General features: G+C 42.6%; 1 protein-coding gene across 1 annotated transcript in view; it reads left to right on the top strand.

The window, feature by feature from the left end:
- The window catches only part of WIF1 (WNT inhibitory factor 1), a 42,071-nt gene that overhangs the window by 13,463 nt on the left and 11,705 nt on the right, over positions 1 to 16,903 (top strand). The window contains exons 3-4 of the mRNA XM_072349219.1: positions 9,680 to 9,788; positions 14,051 to 14,191. Of these exons, the coding sequence (XP_072205320.1) occupies positions 9,680 to 9,788; positions 14,051 to 14,191 (250 nt within the window). The remainder of the gene's footprint in view (positions 1 to 9,679; positions 9,789 to 14,050; positions 14,192 to 16,903) is intronic.

The raw sequence follows: 16,903 nt of genomic DNA, 5'->3' as shown, positions 1-16,903 counted from the left end.
GACCACCTTTGGAATCCAGTGCTGCTGATCCAAAGAAACCTGTTAGTAAGCACTGCCCTAAGGTTAGAAGTATGACAAATGTGAGTCAACTCAAACCATTCCCAGTGTACATCCTTGATGAACAGCAACAAGTTCATATTTCTGAGGGCAGAATCATATGCATGGCTTGTTCATATTTTCATAGTGCCTAAAGTAGCACTGGGAATGTGCATGTCTTATCTGGGGGCATGTTCTGTTGATTTCAGCACTGGATTGGAGAAACCTCCTAGCTGATGGTTCTCAGCTTTGTTTCTCCCACTTTCTAGGATAATGAAACCTGAGTTTACAATAAGAACATTTGGTAAGGGAACATTTTGCCTCCCTTCCAGCATGGTTCCACTGTGGTTTTAGCCAGGCCATCAGCTGAAACCATCCAGGTTTTTTTTCTCATCCCATCCCATCCCATCCCATCCCATCCCATCCCATCCCATCCCATCCCATCCCATCCCATCCCATCCCATCTCATTCCTTCTCGTGCCAGCACAGATGTGGCCATTCAGGAAGTTGGTCTGTCTGAAGACTAACCATACAAAAAGAAGTGATTGATTGTCACCTTGTCCATCTTGGGTAGCTCATCCCACAGTCATATGTGAGGAGGGCAGGGCCACAGCAACATAGTACAGGTTTGGAGAGCTGATCTCAATGCTCAACAGTGTTTGCAGCACATTGCTCTATGCTGGTGTTCCTGAAAGCACTTGGACCACACTCAGCAAAGAGCCACCCACTTCATTCAGTCAATAAAGGCTGTCTGGGAGAATCTGGAGAGCCTCCAACAGCTCTGACTATGATAGGGGTGATGGACTGTCAGCTTATCAGGGACTTACTGAGTGACAAAAAGGACAGTTTGCCTCAGCCTGCAGCGGCAGACCAGATTCACCATAGCTGTGTGCCAAGGAGTGAGCTGCAGCTCTCAGTCTCAGGGGAACTCTTTAATCCCAGATGCAGGGAGTTACCTCAAAGTAAAGTTTTCTGCTGTCACCAAAACCCCTTTGGTTTTTCAGCTGAACTCTGCCACTAGCTTTTTTCTCTAACAAAAAACAGGGCTGGGGTCTCTGCACAGCATCCTTCCAGTGAGCTCTCAGTTGCTTGCCCTTGTGGTCAGGATTTATTCTGCTTTTATAGGTCACGTCATTCAGAGTGAAAACACCTAGCAGGATGTTGCTTTCACAAAATGAACTTCATGTGCTTTGGAGCAGGGTTTGTTCCTGCAAGCTTATATGAAGGGTTTGTCTGGGAGCTCAACTTTATCCTGACTGATATCACTCCTCCCTGTTTTTGTCCCATTCCTTGAGTGAAGGACTGCCCTGATCATGGCAGCCCTGCCTTCAGCCAGGAGCTGTGCAGACTCTGCCTATGCAGTAGTTGCAAAGACAGAAAAATTATGTGCAGAAACTGTTCAGCTTCTGACCAGAAACTGGGGAAAGGCAATACTTCCCTGCTTTATGGTGAAGGAAAGCACTGATGTGTAATTATAGAGGCTGTAACTGTATGGGGCCTGTGTGGTACATGGAAATATTACAATAATGTATGTCCACAGACTGAGGTATTACCTCAATAAGCAAATCAGTGTCATCTCAGGTACACTGCAAATGGATGTCAGGGGAAAATTCTTCACAGAGAGAGTGGTGAGGTACTGGCACAGGCTGCCCAGAAAGGCTGTGGATGCTCCATCCCTGGAGGTGTTCAAGACCAGGTTGGATGGGGCCCTGGGCAACCTGGTCTGGTACCTGATCTGGAGGCTGGTGGCCCTGCTTGTGGCAGGAGGGTTGGAACTTGGTGATACTTGGTGTCACTTCCAACCCAAGCCATTCTGTGATTCTGTGAAACACACACGGGATTTTGTTTGTTAGTTTTTCATGTATTGATCAAAGGTTCCATTTAAATAATGAATTTTGTCCTTCCATGATAGTATCTAGAATTTCCTTTGGTGAATGGCAGCTTATAAAATAAGAGCAAAATGAATATTCACAAAGGGGCATTTAAAACCCACACCGAAGACATCAAAAGAGGAGTGTCAGGGAAGTATTTCTTACATCCAGTCTGAAAAGAGCTGTTTTGTTTTTTTTTGAAACCAATTTACCCTAACTTTAACACACTTGCTTGGAATACAAGCAAAAGCCACTATCTGCTGAGCAATCAACAAACAGAGCCTCACCTCCAGAGGTGCTGCAAACTTCATTTCTCTGAGACACATGCAAGTGGAAGCATCACCCTCTGAGACCCTGGAAGGACTCCAGTCTGACAGAAGCTGCTGTGAGATTTCATAATTTTCAAGACAGATCATTGCTTATGTTTTGGAGAGAGATACTAATGATACAGGAGTGCCAGCTAAAGCCAAGACTGAAACACATGGACTCAATAAAGGTCCAATTACGTGACCTTTGCTGTTTGCCACGCTTTTAACTTGTGTAAGTTATTGATTACACTTTCATGAGATCATAATCAGAAGATTGTTCTTTGGTAATGGTGTGCTAGAGGAGCTTTATCCTCCACTTCAAAGCTGTCCTGGAAGGCTTAAGAACAAAGGGTTGGGAGTTTGAAGCCTGGCCAGAATGAATCTGTGTGCATTATCCATGTTTACCACTGTGCAAGGGGAGGATTAGCCTATTCTCCGACTGTGAACTTTCTCTCATCACATCGGGTGAGCCACCATCTCTAAGGTTTACATTTGTGCTTTTAGAAAAGATTCTGTTTAATTACACGTAGCATTTTCTCAGATCTCCATCACAACCAGTCTAAATACTTGTTAGTGCAATCATTTCCCTAATTGTGGAGGTTTCGTTGAAATTATTTTACATTATCTGAAAGGAATGAGGCTAATCTATTAGTTACAAATAAAGCTAACTAGAGCCTGAAACTGCAAACCAGCTGTAATCTATGCAGAAATGCAGCCCCAGGACCAGCCAGCCCAGGTTGTCATTTATCTTTCAAGCTGTGAGGGGAAGAAAATAACCTTACAGTTTATTCTCAGTGTAGATGGAGCTGTGCAGATGTGTCTCAGGTTTGGACAGCAGACTTGTACAACGTTATTTTGTTCGGATCTAATGTGATTAGATAGTGTGTGTGTATATGTATATACTTTTTTTTCCCCCTAAGGAGCAGTAATGATTTCCTCATTTCCCCCTTTTTCATTAGCACTAGGAAATTGGCATTTTGAACATCTCTGATCATAAAATCCCTTCTGAGGACAGCGCTGATCTTTTGCCTGGTGACTAAAGAATGAACTAGCCCTTGTTATGCCAAAGCAAGAAATGACTTTTCACTTGAATAATTTTTACTCATTCTCTGGATCCTGGAGCAACATGTGTACTCAAATATTTGAAGGCAATGTAGGGTTATGCATCTTCTGGTTTTTAAATCTGAGCTCTAAATACTAATTCTTCTTCCGGTGTACTGCTTGCTTATCTCCCCCATTGAAGAGAGATTTTATTTTCATCCATAAGATATGGTAGAAAACAATTTGAAGGGCATATGTATGCATTCCAGCTGGTTCATGCTGTTCATTCCTTGCTAAAGACCTTCAAAATGTAGTTAGCTGTACATATTTATCAAAACCTCAATGACTTTTTCTCTTTTAATTGTTTGGAAAGTAACTAGAGAAGCAGGAATAAAATTTGTTATGGGAAGCCCGTTAAAAGAGAATCAAACCTGTTTCACTCTTTTCCTTTCTCACCTGCTTCAGAGTAAAGCAAGGTAGGGGAGGAGTAAGAAAGATCCGATCTTTCTGCAATGAATAGCTATCAGTGTAATCTGACTTTGTTTTTTAAGTACTGCATTCTACATGCCTTTGCAGCAGCGTACTTGTACTTACCTGGGAATTGTTTGGAATTTAATCTGTTTGTCCGTGTGCTGCTTTCTGAGATGCCAGCCTTGGGGAGCACAACTGCACTCCAAGCCTCAGCCCCATGGTGTTCCTGTATCAATGGGTTGACTCCAACCTGCACCAATGCTGTATTTCATTAGCAGACTAGCAATGGGTTAACAGACAGAAATATGATTTGAGTGTTGGGTGGTCCTGGAGTTGGACTCAGTGATCCTTGTGGGGCTGTTAAACTCAGAATATCCTATTCTATGATTTTGTGATGATTGGCACTTCTTTGGCAACATGTCTCAGGCAGCCTGCTTTTGCTGCATGCAAAGATGAGTTCCAAAGTTAATGCCTTCCTGAGGGTTTTTGTTTTTCACTGGTGTCCTTCTAGAACCCAGCCTTTCTGCCAAGTCAAATTCCAGTCTCAGGTGGGTCTTCAATGAGCTCTTCACATGGCAGAGAACTTCCAGAGCTCAAAGTTTAACAAGAGGAAGTATCAGCTCAAAATGACCAAGTACTCTCCAGTTTTCCATATCATCCAAAGACTAGACAACTGCCAGAAGCCTAATTGCTAAACATAATCTAAATCTGTTACTTTGTGCCCTCATCAAGCTTCGCATTACTTCACTTTAAAGAAATTCTTGCCTCATTTTTTGGAGGAACATCTAATATGTTCTGCAAAGATTTCTGTCCCTCTCTTCTGTACAGAGTATTCTTGGAACCCCATGACATCATCTTCCAAACTTTGGAGCTCCTTTTGGTAATGATCAGGTAACATTTATTTTCCAACTTTCTAAATAATTCTGTTCAAGGGTCTGATCTGCCATCCACAATGCTGTGCCACAGAAGACATTGCACACCAGTTAAAGATTTCATGGACAAAATCTGAGAGGTTTTAGAATCATAGTATAACAGAGGTTGGAAAAAACCTCTAAGATCATCTAGTCTAACCATCTACATACCACTGATATTGCCCTCTAGACCATGTCCCTAAGTACTACATCTACCCTCTCCTTAAACACCTTCAAGGATGGTGACTCCACCACTTTTGTACCATTCTTCTTATGAAAACCATTACAACCACAAGTGATGATTGTTGGAAGTTGCATGTAGGGGTTCGCTCCACTGCTAAAAAAGCCTTTGTCCTCATGCATGGACTTCCCTGTTTTCTTAATGCAAATGAAGACACAGATAGACTCTGCAGACCTGCACACTTCAGTACATCAGTGTGTAATTAACACTGTAACATACTGTACTTTTCTTTGAGATATTTTGTTGAATTCTAGTTTGGGTACTTCTTTAGAAAAACAAAAATATCTCATTTTCCTTCTTTTGTGTGCATCTCACTTTTTGTTAATCCTACTGCTTCTGTTCCTCATTCCAGGATGGGACAATATAGCAGGTAAGGCCAAGCTGCCTCCTCTGGAAGAAAAACAAAACCTTGTAGGCAGATAGTTTATTTGCTGTCTAAGGAGGATCATTATGTTGTTCATTACAGCAGCGTCTAGACTGTACTGCAATAACAAAATGTGCTGACGACATACTCATAACTGTGGCCAAATTCCTTCAATAACCCCATATGCACAGTACAGCTAGAGCCTCTCCTCTGCTGAAATTCATCTAATTTGCTTCATGTTTCATCTTGGAACACAAAAGATGCACTTCTCTGACCTAATGCAGTTACTATCTTGGAGATGCAATGGTCCATGCTGTAAACACCTAGCAAACACATACGTTGCCTCGCTTTGCTATTTTATATATGGCATGCACAGCTGTAAGCATCTGCTATGTATAATACACACTAGAATCTTCTAAGATGTGCATAGCCAGAAATATCTATGGATCTGGGATAAGAAGGAGCTTCTTTTGATGAGTTTCTTTTCTTAAATGAAGAAAACTGGCATTATGGTATGTTTGCAGTTTAATTGACAGCAGAATGGAATGTCAGCAACTATCTCTTTAAAATAATGAGGAGGAAATACAGTTCATTTCTTACCTCTACTTGCAAAGGTAACACACCTTCTATTTTCTTTGTTAGAAAGGCAGCAGATTTCATTAGGCTCTGGAGCAGTGACATACAGCAGTTTAAGCTACTCTGCTTCACTTTAATGTACAACCATTACTTCTAATCCTCCAACTTTCATGTAAAATGAAGAAAACATAAAGCACATTCCTGCAAATGCTTTGATTAAATGTGAAACGAATACAAAGTAGGCACAACATGGCATTTAAGTGATGAGAAAATTATAATGCCATAGATCTTGCCCCGAAGAAATGAGTTCTGTAGGAATTTTAAGTGTAAAACCAAACTACCGACAGATGTTCACTACAGTACTTGTTAGAGGGCTTCGTTATTTTTATAACCTTTTAGATTCCTCTGATTTATAGGAAGCGCCCACTGAAAGTCCATAAAAGTTAATCCCGACCTTGGAATTATTTGCCTAAAATGAAATTTCCTCCCTTTGCTGAGGGCTTTGCCCACATGGGGAGCGGTTGTGGGGTGGCCATGTGTGGCTCCTGCTTCTGGAGGCACCAAGTCACCAGATGGCACATGTGGGGTCTGCAGAGCACCTCCCACCCTTTCTAAGGGTCCCATACAAAGCATTCACACATAGGGAAGGAATATCCTTCCTTGGGTGCATGCTGAAGTCAAGTCAAAACCAAAATCTTTCCCACTTGTGTCAATTATCAACACCTTATTGCAAACCAGTTTCCTCCATCACCTCTTACAACAGCATTTCATTAAGATTTAGCCTCAAATGAGATTTTGACCCTCAAATGCCAGGCAGTACATAGACTGGCTTCAGATGCAAAGTCACAAGAATGTTTCTATGAAGGAAAACAGATTCTATATTGTGTTTTTTTTTTTCCCATTATCTCTCAGCAATATCCAAAGAAGTTTTGTTTGCACTACCAGGTCACTCACAATGACCACTTACAGTATGAATTGTGGTAGTCACTATACAATACCCAGATGTCCAGATTTTAATTGCGCAGGCCTATCTCTTCAATTAAACTTCATGATTAAATTTCATGCTAGGCTGAAGCATGGCAAATATTTACTGAGGACGTGTTGTTTGCTTTTCAGTCATGCTGATTAATGCAAGTTAATTGGCAATCAACTCAGATTACACCAGGACAATACTGGAGACTAGATATGGAGATTGTGTCAAGACAGATTGCTCCAAAACTGGTAGGATTTATAGCAGACAAACCTCGGACTGACAGGTTTGAAGAGCTGAACTACTCTCCTTCACTGTGCAGCCTCTCTAGACTGATTCTGTGTAGTATATTTTAAGTTAAAATTTGACCAAAGTAGTCCAGCACATGTGATTTGCAAATACACTCTGTAGCACATGGTTTCATAACTTCATAATCACACTAGCTGGGTCTACTTGCAGCATTCCATGATTTTTTTGATAGCACCGTGTCAAGAAGGTCAGTATTTGTAAACTAAGCAGGTGCACAGAAGGGGTGAGAGCAGGTATCTTTCCCTAAGTCAGACTGGTTTTCCTCCTGAGAAACCTATTGCTTGTGCAACATCTCTTCACATCTTTTTAATGTGTGAGCAGAACTTACCTCCTGCCTCGGGCGTTAATCTCTGCTGCACCTCTGTCCTGGTTAAAAGAATTCCTTCCTTGAAAGGCAGTAATGGTTGTGACTCATGGCACGATTGGTTGCCTTTCCCACACCTAACTTTCTTTTTGTCTTTGTCCTTAGGCGTCATTTAATTACAGAAAATAAAATTCCAGTCCATTCTCTACACATCAGGACTTTGGCTCACAAACTGACCTGCTACAGCAGCCTGGCTAGAGTGGAAACATGGGAACGGAGCTATTTGGTTTAGTTACCAGTTGTTGTTTACTAGAATAGTAAGAACATAATGTTTTAATATCCCAGCCCATTATGACCTGGTTTAGATACAACCAAACATCAAAGCTAACCAATGAGAAACAGACAGTGAAGCATTGACTCAGTCACTGTAGTATTCTATAGATGTGTGGAGACATGTAATTATTTTTCTGAACCAAAGTTTTATTTGAAAACAAAAATGTTCATAATCTAAGACTTTATGGCTTGTTTTCGTATTTTGGCATGGTGTATTGTATTGGAAAAAAAAATTCTTTAATTAAAAGCAGCCTTTTGAATATTACCCCAGACTTCAATTTTCATCTCCTATTTTACTACTTCTCCCCATGTCCCGTCTCCCTCCCACATATGCTTCATGTGTTTAAGCCAGCCTCAACAACTTCCATGGCTTCCTTCCCTGCTGTTGTTTGGTGAGGCCTCCTCTGAGGCCTCCATGCCTACATAATAACCTTTGGGCAGAGCACAGCCACCACAGCCTGGGGTCATTTTGCTGTCTCCATAGAGTAAGTGGATGTGCTGCCAGGGCTGATGAGGAATTCCAGCACAACCTATCAATTTTTTGAAAGCTTTGCTGGTGGCCCCAGGAGCTCCAGGGCTTTGATCTCTCATATGCTGTTAGAGCTTCTGCTCAAGATAGTACAGAATCACAGAAAGGCTGAGGCTGATCTGAAATGAGAAGATCTTGAGATCAACCAACCTGTCTTCCTATTCAAGCCACCTAGGGCAGGATGCCTAGGACCATATCTGCTGGGTTTCAGATATCTCCACAGACAGATTCTCTGCAGCCTCTCTGAGAAACACATGACAGTGTTTGACCACCCTGTAGTAACAGAGTGTTTCCTGATGTTCAGATGAGACCGTTGCCTGTCCCATCACTGAGCACCACTGAGAAGAACCTGCTTCCATGTGTACTATGGATGGAGAAAGTCCATCTGATCCACCTGGTCTTTCTCCTCTCCAGACTGAACGGACCCAGATCTCTCAGCCTCTTCCACACACCTGGTGCTCCAGTCTCTTAATCATCTTTGTGGCTGTTCACTGGTCTCACGCCAGTAAGACAAGAAAACTGGTTATGAGAGAAAAGTGACAGTCTTCTAGCTAAGGACATTGACTGCCATCTCACAGACATGAACCAACTGCCATTTATTGGCTCAAAGTTCTCGTAAAACTATAGCTCTAATCTCCCTTCACAGTCCCAGCTAAAAAGCACACCTTACAATACCATATGCTGTCAGTGAGCTGCTGCATGAAAATATATTTTTACCTGTGCCTGTGCTAAGGCCTTAACTGCTTTTCTGAGAGCAGCAGATAAAATTACCTTCAATCCTTTCAGTGCTTCAGGGTAAATGAGAAGCCAGACTTTAGGGAAAGGGTTCATTTCCACTTGCTCAGTGCACCTGCAGCTGTACCTTAGGAGTGCCCATGTCCATTAGCAGCAGTGGCTTGCTAATGTGTGTGTGTCTCAGACGTACATGGTGTGTGCATCTATGTATGCTGCAGGCGCATGGCATTAGACAAGAGGATTCCTACTTTGCATCAAATATGAAGAAATGTTGAGCAGGTGACTCAACAGAGAGGCTGGGCTCCCATGGAAGGAGGTAGCAAGGGCTACAATTTGTTCAATTGCATGGGTGCATATAGTAATGTGAAGGTGGTGAGAAGTAGCTTTCAGTCATGCCAACAACTATAGGGAATAGCCAAAAGAAATTGTGTATGTCAGGTTTAATATCAAGCGACACATAGCCTGCTCCTTAGGAGAGCTCTCGGCTCCACCCTTGGAACAACTGAAAGAGGTGAGACTGAACCAGGCAGTGCTGTAGCTGTAAGCAGTGTATGTGTCCCAGCACGGCACTCCTACAACATCGCATTCATCAGTAATTTTTTGCTGTAGCTTGTGCTAAATAGTTTACTTACATGAATGCAATTAAAATACATAGTAATTTCTGATGTATTTTGTCATAGGCTGAGTACTTCTACGAATTCCTGTCCTTGCGCTCTTTGGATAAAGGCATCATGGCTGATCCAACTGTAAATATACCTCTGCTTGGAATGGTTCCTCATAAGCCATCAGGTTTGTGCTGTTAATGTTATGAATTGAATTCCTTTACAAAACATCCCACATCCAGCAAAGTCTATATGTCTTGAACTGCAGTTTTGAACCTTACTGCTAAAAAAGTGCTTGCATGGCACTTGACACTGAACGGTTTGTGAGTGCCTTGCCTGACTAGAGCAATCTGTTTTGTCTGAGCCAAGTCACATGAAGCTTTTATCTGTAGAGAAATCAGCAGAGAATTGTGCAAAAATTGTTGCATAACATTCACGTACATAAAACTTTATTATTGGTTAAGTTGTGCAACTACTGGAGAACAAAATCTTTGATTGCTGTAAGGAATAGTTATCCAATTATTCTGTTTCTGAGAGGCTTCAGTTTGCAGGCATTTTACTTTAAGTTGGCGTCAGCTCTGCTGTTCTCAGGCATTCAGGCTCAAAAACAGAAGCTCTGATTTAGGATCTTATCATTTACCATTTTCCCCTTGGCTGTGCATTCTCAGCTATCCACTGGAGCTTTCAGATCTACAGCAGAAGCTGATCAGCCCTCCTCTCCTCTCCTCTCCTCTCCTCTCCTCTCCTCTCCTCTCCTCTCCTCTCCTCTCCTCTCCTCTCCTCTCCTCTCCTCTCCTCTCCTCTCCTCTCCTCTCCTCTCCTCTCCTCTCCTCTCCTCTCCTCTCCTCTCCTCTCCTCTCCTCTCCTCTCCTCTCCTCTCCTCTCCTCTCCTCTCCTCTCCTCTCCTCTCCTCTCCTCTCCTCTCCTCTCCTCTCCTCTCCTCTCCTCTCCTCTCCTCTCTCCTCTCCTCTCCTCTCCTCTCCTCTCCTCTCCTCTCCTCTCCTCTCCTCTCCTCTCCTCTCCTCTCCTCTCCTCTCCTCTCCTCTCCTCTCCTCTCCTCTCCTCTCCTCTCCTCTCCTCTCCTCTCCCTTCCTCTCTTCTCCTCTCCTATTTAATAACAGATCAATAGTATTGAGACATTTATTGCAAACCTATCTCAACCCAAGAAAATACAGTAAAGGTAACAGAAGGAATATAACAGAGGGGAGACAGCTATATTAGACATGGGAGTGGGAAGCAAGATGAGGGGTTAAAACAGGTAGATACTTTACTGAGAGGTAGTTGAACCAATTGTTCCTGTCAAAATCAGCGGTCTCTCAAAGTTTCTTCTGGGTATTTGCCTACCATCAATGAAGATGGCTTTAGTGCTCTGGGGACTATCTAGGCTGTGTTTGTTATATGTCCAATAGAGCTATGAGCAGATTTTTTGAAGAGCAAAGAGAAAGCAAGTATATGTGATAGTTCTGTTTACCTTCACCCCTGACTAGCTTCTGCTCGGTGGCTTACTGATGTCTTTTTGAAACTCAGACATGGGTTACAGATCTCTCTTAAAAGTACCTGTATAGGCTCTTCTTTGAGTCCATACAGACTTCTTGTACCTCCACTCCCTTTGGCAAAATGTCCATTGCCTCCAACTGTGTGAAAATCCCCCTCTTTTTTTGAGTTTGGCTGTGATGGCTTCATCTAATGGCCTATCTCCAGCTACAGGAGGCATCGCGATCGCAAATGCTCATCCTGTTGGAGGACCTCAGCCACTCAGACATCTGCTGGAAAAGTAGCATGGTCAACTGCAGGCAGTCCAGAAGGCTCCTGGAATTCATCAAGGATAATTTCTTGAGTCAAGTAATAGATGGTCCCACCATGGAGGATGCAATACTGTTGCTCACCAGTGCAGAAGAACTGATTGGTGACAGTGGGATGGGATGCTGCCTGGGCTGTGGTGACCATGTTATGGTTGAGTTCATGCTCAAGAAGGATATGAGACAGGCAAAGAGTAAAAATAAGATGCTAAATTTTAGGAAAGCTAACTTCCAGCTCTTCAGGGAGTTTGTAAACAAAGCACCCTGGGAAGCTGTCCTTATGGGCAAGGGTGCAGAGCAGAGCTGGCAGATCTTTAAGGAAGCTGTGGTGCAGCTGACACACCTGAGGAATGAGATGCCATCCTGAGGGACCTAGACAGGATTGAGCAGTGGGCCCAGGTGAACCTTATGAGGTTCAACAAATCCAAATGCTAGGTCAAGGCAACCCCCGTGACCAATACAAATTGGGGAATTGAAAGGATTGAGTGTAGCCCTGTCAAAAGAGACCTGGTGGTACTGACGGATGGCAAACTGGACATGAGATGACAGTGTGCCCTCACAGCCCAGAAAGCCAACTGTATCCTAAGCTGCACAAAAAGAAGCATGGCCAGCAGGTTGAGCACCCGCCCCTCTGGAGCACATCTGGAGTACTATAGGTATGGGAGGGACATAGACCTGTTGGAATGCATCCACAGGAGGACCACAAAAATGATCCAAGGGATGGAGCACCTCTCCTATGAGGACAGGCTGAGAAAGTTGGAGTTCTCATCCTGGAGAAGAGAAGTCTCTGTGGTAGCGGCTTTTCAGTATCTAAGGGGAGCTACAGGAAAGAAGGGGACAGATTCTTCAACAGAGTCTATGGTGACAGAACAAGGGGAAATGGCTTCAAGCTTAGATTTATGTTAGATATAAGGAAAAGATCTTTGACAGTGAGAGTGGTGAGGCACTGGAAGAGATTGCCCAGAGATGTGGTGGATGCCCCGTCCCTATAGATTTTCGGGGTGAGGTTGTATCAGGCCCTGGGCAACCTGACATAGCTGTACATGTCCCTGTTGATTGCAGGGCAGCTGGACAAGGTGGCCTTTAAAGGTGCCTTCCAATTCTAAGGATTCTATGATTCTAAGTTCAGACCCAAGTCCGATGTTGTGGATGGTGGCAGTGATGAGCTGTGAACACCACCCTAGTGCATGCTGGTGCCAAGGTGGCTCCACATGGGCTGGCGCATCTGATGCCTTCTTCAGGTGCAGCAACATCTCTGCTCACTCAACAGTGATGGAGCTTGCTAATGATGCAGTGAAGTCTAGGAATTGCTACAGTGCCATCATTAAATTTCTGCCACATCTTCCTCCCCACAGCAATTTGTTCAGCTAAGTCACACACAGCCGCATAGATGCACTAAATTAATTCCTGCACTTGAGCTGTAAGAAGGTTACTACAGTTTAAGAATCATTTAAACTGCTTTTTATTTGCCGTAAGAGTTTTCTTCCTAGCACATGGTTACATGCTTTTTTCTAAATGTCTTTTAAAAAACTGATGTAAAAGTGCCTCAATAATTCAATTGTTTTATTATGAAAACTGCAACAGAATTTAACAGGAGCAGAATGTGTTTCAGCAATAAATTATTCTGTATTATATCAAGGCAGAAAATAATGAAAATTGCCCCATTATGACTTGCAACACTTTTAATAACAAGCAATTTAAAACAAACCAAATGTAAGGCTGTTAGGTCAATATTTTGTTCCAAAATCACAGGCCAGCTTCAGAAGAGATGGATAAACAATTACTATTTACTGGATCTAATTTATGAAGGAGCTAGGAAGAGCCAATTTTGAAGAAAAGAGACAATCATTTCATCTGAAGATTACGTGAGATCACATGAGACCATCACAGAGGAGCATTCCAGAACTCTGAGCTCTCTGCCCACTTCCTCATTAAAATACTCCAAATTTACTGGCCTTAATTATTTACTTGGACTCTTTGTAGTTCAGAAGCGTTTGAATACTTTTCCTGGAAAGGCAATCTCCAAATATTACCACACATAACGCGTTCTGTCACAGCAATGGGACTCTGTAATTTTCGTAAACATTTGAGCCCATGATCTTATTTGACTATACTGCCTCGCTGGCACTTTATGGGGAAAGTTTTGATTAAATCAGGGTTTTATTTAAGTCTTAACTGCAAGATCCCAAGCAGCATAATATACCTGAAGCAACTATTTCTCCAACATGTGTGTGATCTTTCTGCAAAAGCCACCTGAGAGCCCATGAAAGTGTGATTCAGAAGGATCGAGGCAGCCTAGAAAATTAAATGTAGGCTTCCAGCTCCCTTTGGAGGTTTTGAATACCATATCCTTCTATACCTCCTTGTGGGTAATTGCTGTCTGCAGGCAGAAGTGTGTTTGTTAAGATCCCTGTCTGTGCTGCCGACACTGGGGCTGTGCCAGTCAGGGAGCCCAGGCTGACCTCCTGTGCTGCAGATGTTGTCTAAGAATACGGTGACCTGCATACCTCTGTGCTGCACCTCTTCATCAGTGGTGCTACTCTAAGGCTTAAATGTAAATAATTATTATCTTTATTTTTAGTATTCCTATGTGTACCTTTATCTATATGCAAGTAAACACAAAATATTATTGTTATTGTTCCCCTTTAAGTGGTTCAGGTTGGGTTTCCTTGCCTTGGAAAACAAGATGGAGTGGCTGCATTCGAAGTGAACGTGATCATAATGAACGCAGAAGGCAATATCATCCTCCAGACCCCTCAGAACGCCATCTTCTTTAAAACCTGTCAGCAAGGTAATGCTAATGAAGACATGACAAAACTGTCAGACTGGGTCACCTAACTATCTTCTGTTTCCTTAGGGACAATGGCTACAGAATATTGTGGTCACGCAATGTGCAGCAAAGGCTTTGAACTCCAGGGTGTTCAGTCTCTCACTGTAGATTTGCTACTCGTTTACATTTGCTGCTTGTTTTCAATGTGTTTACTAAGCTATTTCTTCCCTTAGCAGACTGGGTTGGAGGCATTACTCCTCCTGTTTATATCTCATCGTTTCAGGGATGTTGATAGAAATACATCCTATGAGAAGCAAATGTGAACAAATGATTTGAAGCATTTGGAGGAGTGGCACTACAATGTCTAACATGCCTAGGCTCATGTTTTCAGAAATGACCCATAGTTTAGAGAACTGAGTTCTGTGATCCATAGTGTGGACATGGTCTTCACTTAACACTGTTTGGTGTCATGGTTCAGCAGTTCTTTATATCTGAACTTGCACATACCAAGTTAATCCAAAAAGTGTAAATCAGAACATTTTGCAATAGTTAGCTCAAACCATTTGGGTTTGGATGCAACATTGTTCAGCAGTCACAGCAGCACGCTGCCGCTTTGACATTCACAAAGTTTATGAGACATAAAAGCCAATGAGAGCATTCCTTCTTCTCTTATTAACACTTCAGCGTGCATGTTGTTGGTTTGAGTTTGGTAGAATTGTTTGCACAGTGAAACTGCACTGAAGGCAGGCGATGGAATCTGGTCCTGGTCATCACCAGGCAAGAAGCACACACAAGATGCACTGATAGAGGAAGGGCATTGTGAAATTATTGCCATGCTTACTTGGAAAGCAGAGAACCTGTGTACTCAGCCAATCTATGAACTATAAACACTGTGTAATAAGGCTTTCTGGATTAATTTGATACACCAAGAGCAGCTGTAATTATCACTTTGAACTGATGCTGTGGAAATTGGAAAAAAAAAATCAGTATCTAAGATCAGACAGCTATCCCACGCCATGTGTGATTGCATCAAATCAACCCATGATGTACAAAGAGCAAGATTTTTATTCTTCTTCTATTAAATGCCAGTTCCCAGTCCCACACTTTCTTCTCCACACTGGCCGTAGGGTGGCTTCAAAGTACAGCAGCAGGAGCAGGAGCTGTTTGTTCTTTGAACCCGAACAACGCCTAAATAGATGGCTAACTTTCTGCCTGCTTTGAAGCCTTGCTGCTCCCAGTTAGCCTGGGAAAAGGGGGAGAAGATGTGGGAAGAAGAATAGGAAGAAAAATGGAGGCTGATTGGAAGTAAAATCAATTAGATCTTGTGCACAAAGTTGTATCTGACATAAACAAAATGCAGAGCATTTCATACCTTTTCACTTTCCATTCAGTTCAAAGGTGCTGTACTTGATAAACTTTGGAAATAACACTGGAGTCAATTAATCGGGACAGCAGTTATGGATCTATATTGTGGAAAAACGCATCTTGTACTGGAAGGACTCCAAACTCAATTTCTTTGCTGCATTTGTCCAAGCTTTGGATTCTACACCATTTGTTAATATTGTTATTACTATTTTGATGTGGAAAATACTTAGAAATAAAAAAACTTAGAAATATTGCCATATATAACTCAGGAAAGCTGAGGGTAATGAGTGGCCCAGTCCTGAAGCAGCTGAGAGAAAGGAGGATGACATTCCATATGCCATAGTTGGGCGGAGGAGGAGCCTTCACATCTACCTCTGCCAGTGCCTATAGGGGTGACTCCCACTGCTGCCCTCTGGCCAGTGGGGAGCACTCCATGACACTTGGAGGTACACACATTGGGAAGGATGAGGATGTCCTCACTGGTCTGTATTAGTGTAGGGTGGGTTTCCTTCCTTGGAGAGATGCTGCTTGTGGCGAACAGCTTGGATTCCTCCTGCCTGGGCCCCGGGTCGCTGTTTCCAGTCTCTTGTGGGCAGCCAGAGGGGCCCCCACCAGAGGAAGTGAGCAGAATGAGGGAACGATTTTGTGGCAGTGAAGAGACTTTGTTGTGGCCAAGAGGTGACCACACAAAAAAAGTTGTGTTTTCTTATTTTTCTGTTTGAAATGGCATGCATTTAAGCATGTATTTTCTGTAATGAATAGCAGCTCTGCATTTGGCTACAAGAGAAACATTTCCAATAAGTCCTAGAGTATACTGTTAGAACAAATGAGACAAAAGTGCCTTTCCTGCTCTATTACTCCCACTGCAAACAGCTTCATTTTTAAAGTAGCGCTTCTTTTTCCTCATGTATCTGTGGTCTTAGGTAGAAGAGCATTTTAAAATCACAGGTTTTATCCTCTCTCCTCCCTTTGTTTGCACACAACATCCAGCCCCCTGCCTGGTACCTCAGATTTTCATACCTTTTTCTTAGTCTCATTGTTACCTTTTGTATTTTAGTAGGTAGAGAAATGTTCCATGAGTGTGGTAGGAAAGCAATACTGCACATAGCCTGAGCTGCCATAGCCTCCTGTGGCTCTGATCAGCTATTAGACAAGTTTTCAAGAATGTGAATAGATCTGAAGGATATGTCACCTAACAAAGGAGGAAAAACCATTCAAATCTAATCCAGGATTATGTTTCCCCTTACATTAATAGGAGTTAGTTTGAAGATTCTTTGTGAGCTGTGAAAATGTTTAGGCAACCTGAACCACTTGAATTTATGAACATTCTGATACTCCTTGTCACTTTAAGTGAGGGCATTTTAAAGA

Source organism: Excalfactoria chinensis, chromosome 1 (genome assembly GCF_039878825.1).
Source record: "Excalfactoria chinensis isolate bCotChi1 chromosome 1, bCotChi1.hap2, whole genome shotgun sequence".
Taxonomy (NCBI): Eukaryota; Metazoa; Chordata; class Aves; order Galliformes; family Phasianidae; genus Excalfactoria; species Excalfactoria chinensis.
This window is presented reverse-complemented; position numbering and strand designations above follow the sequence as displayed.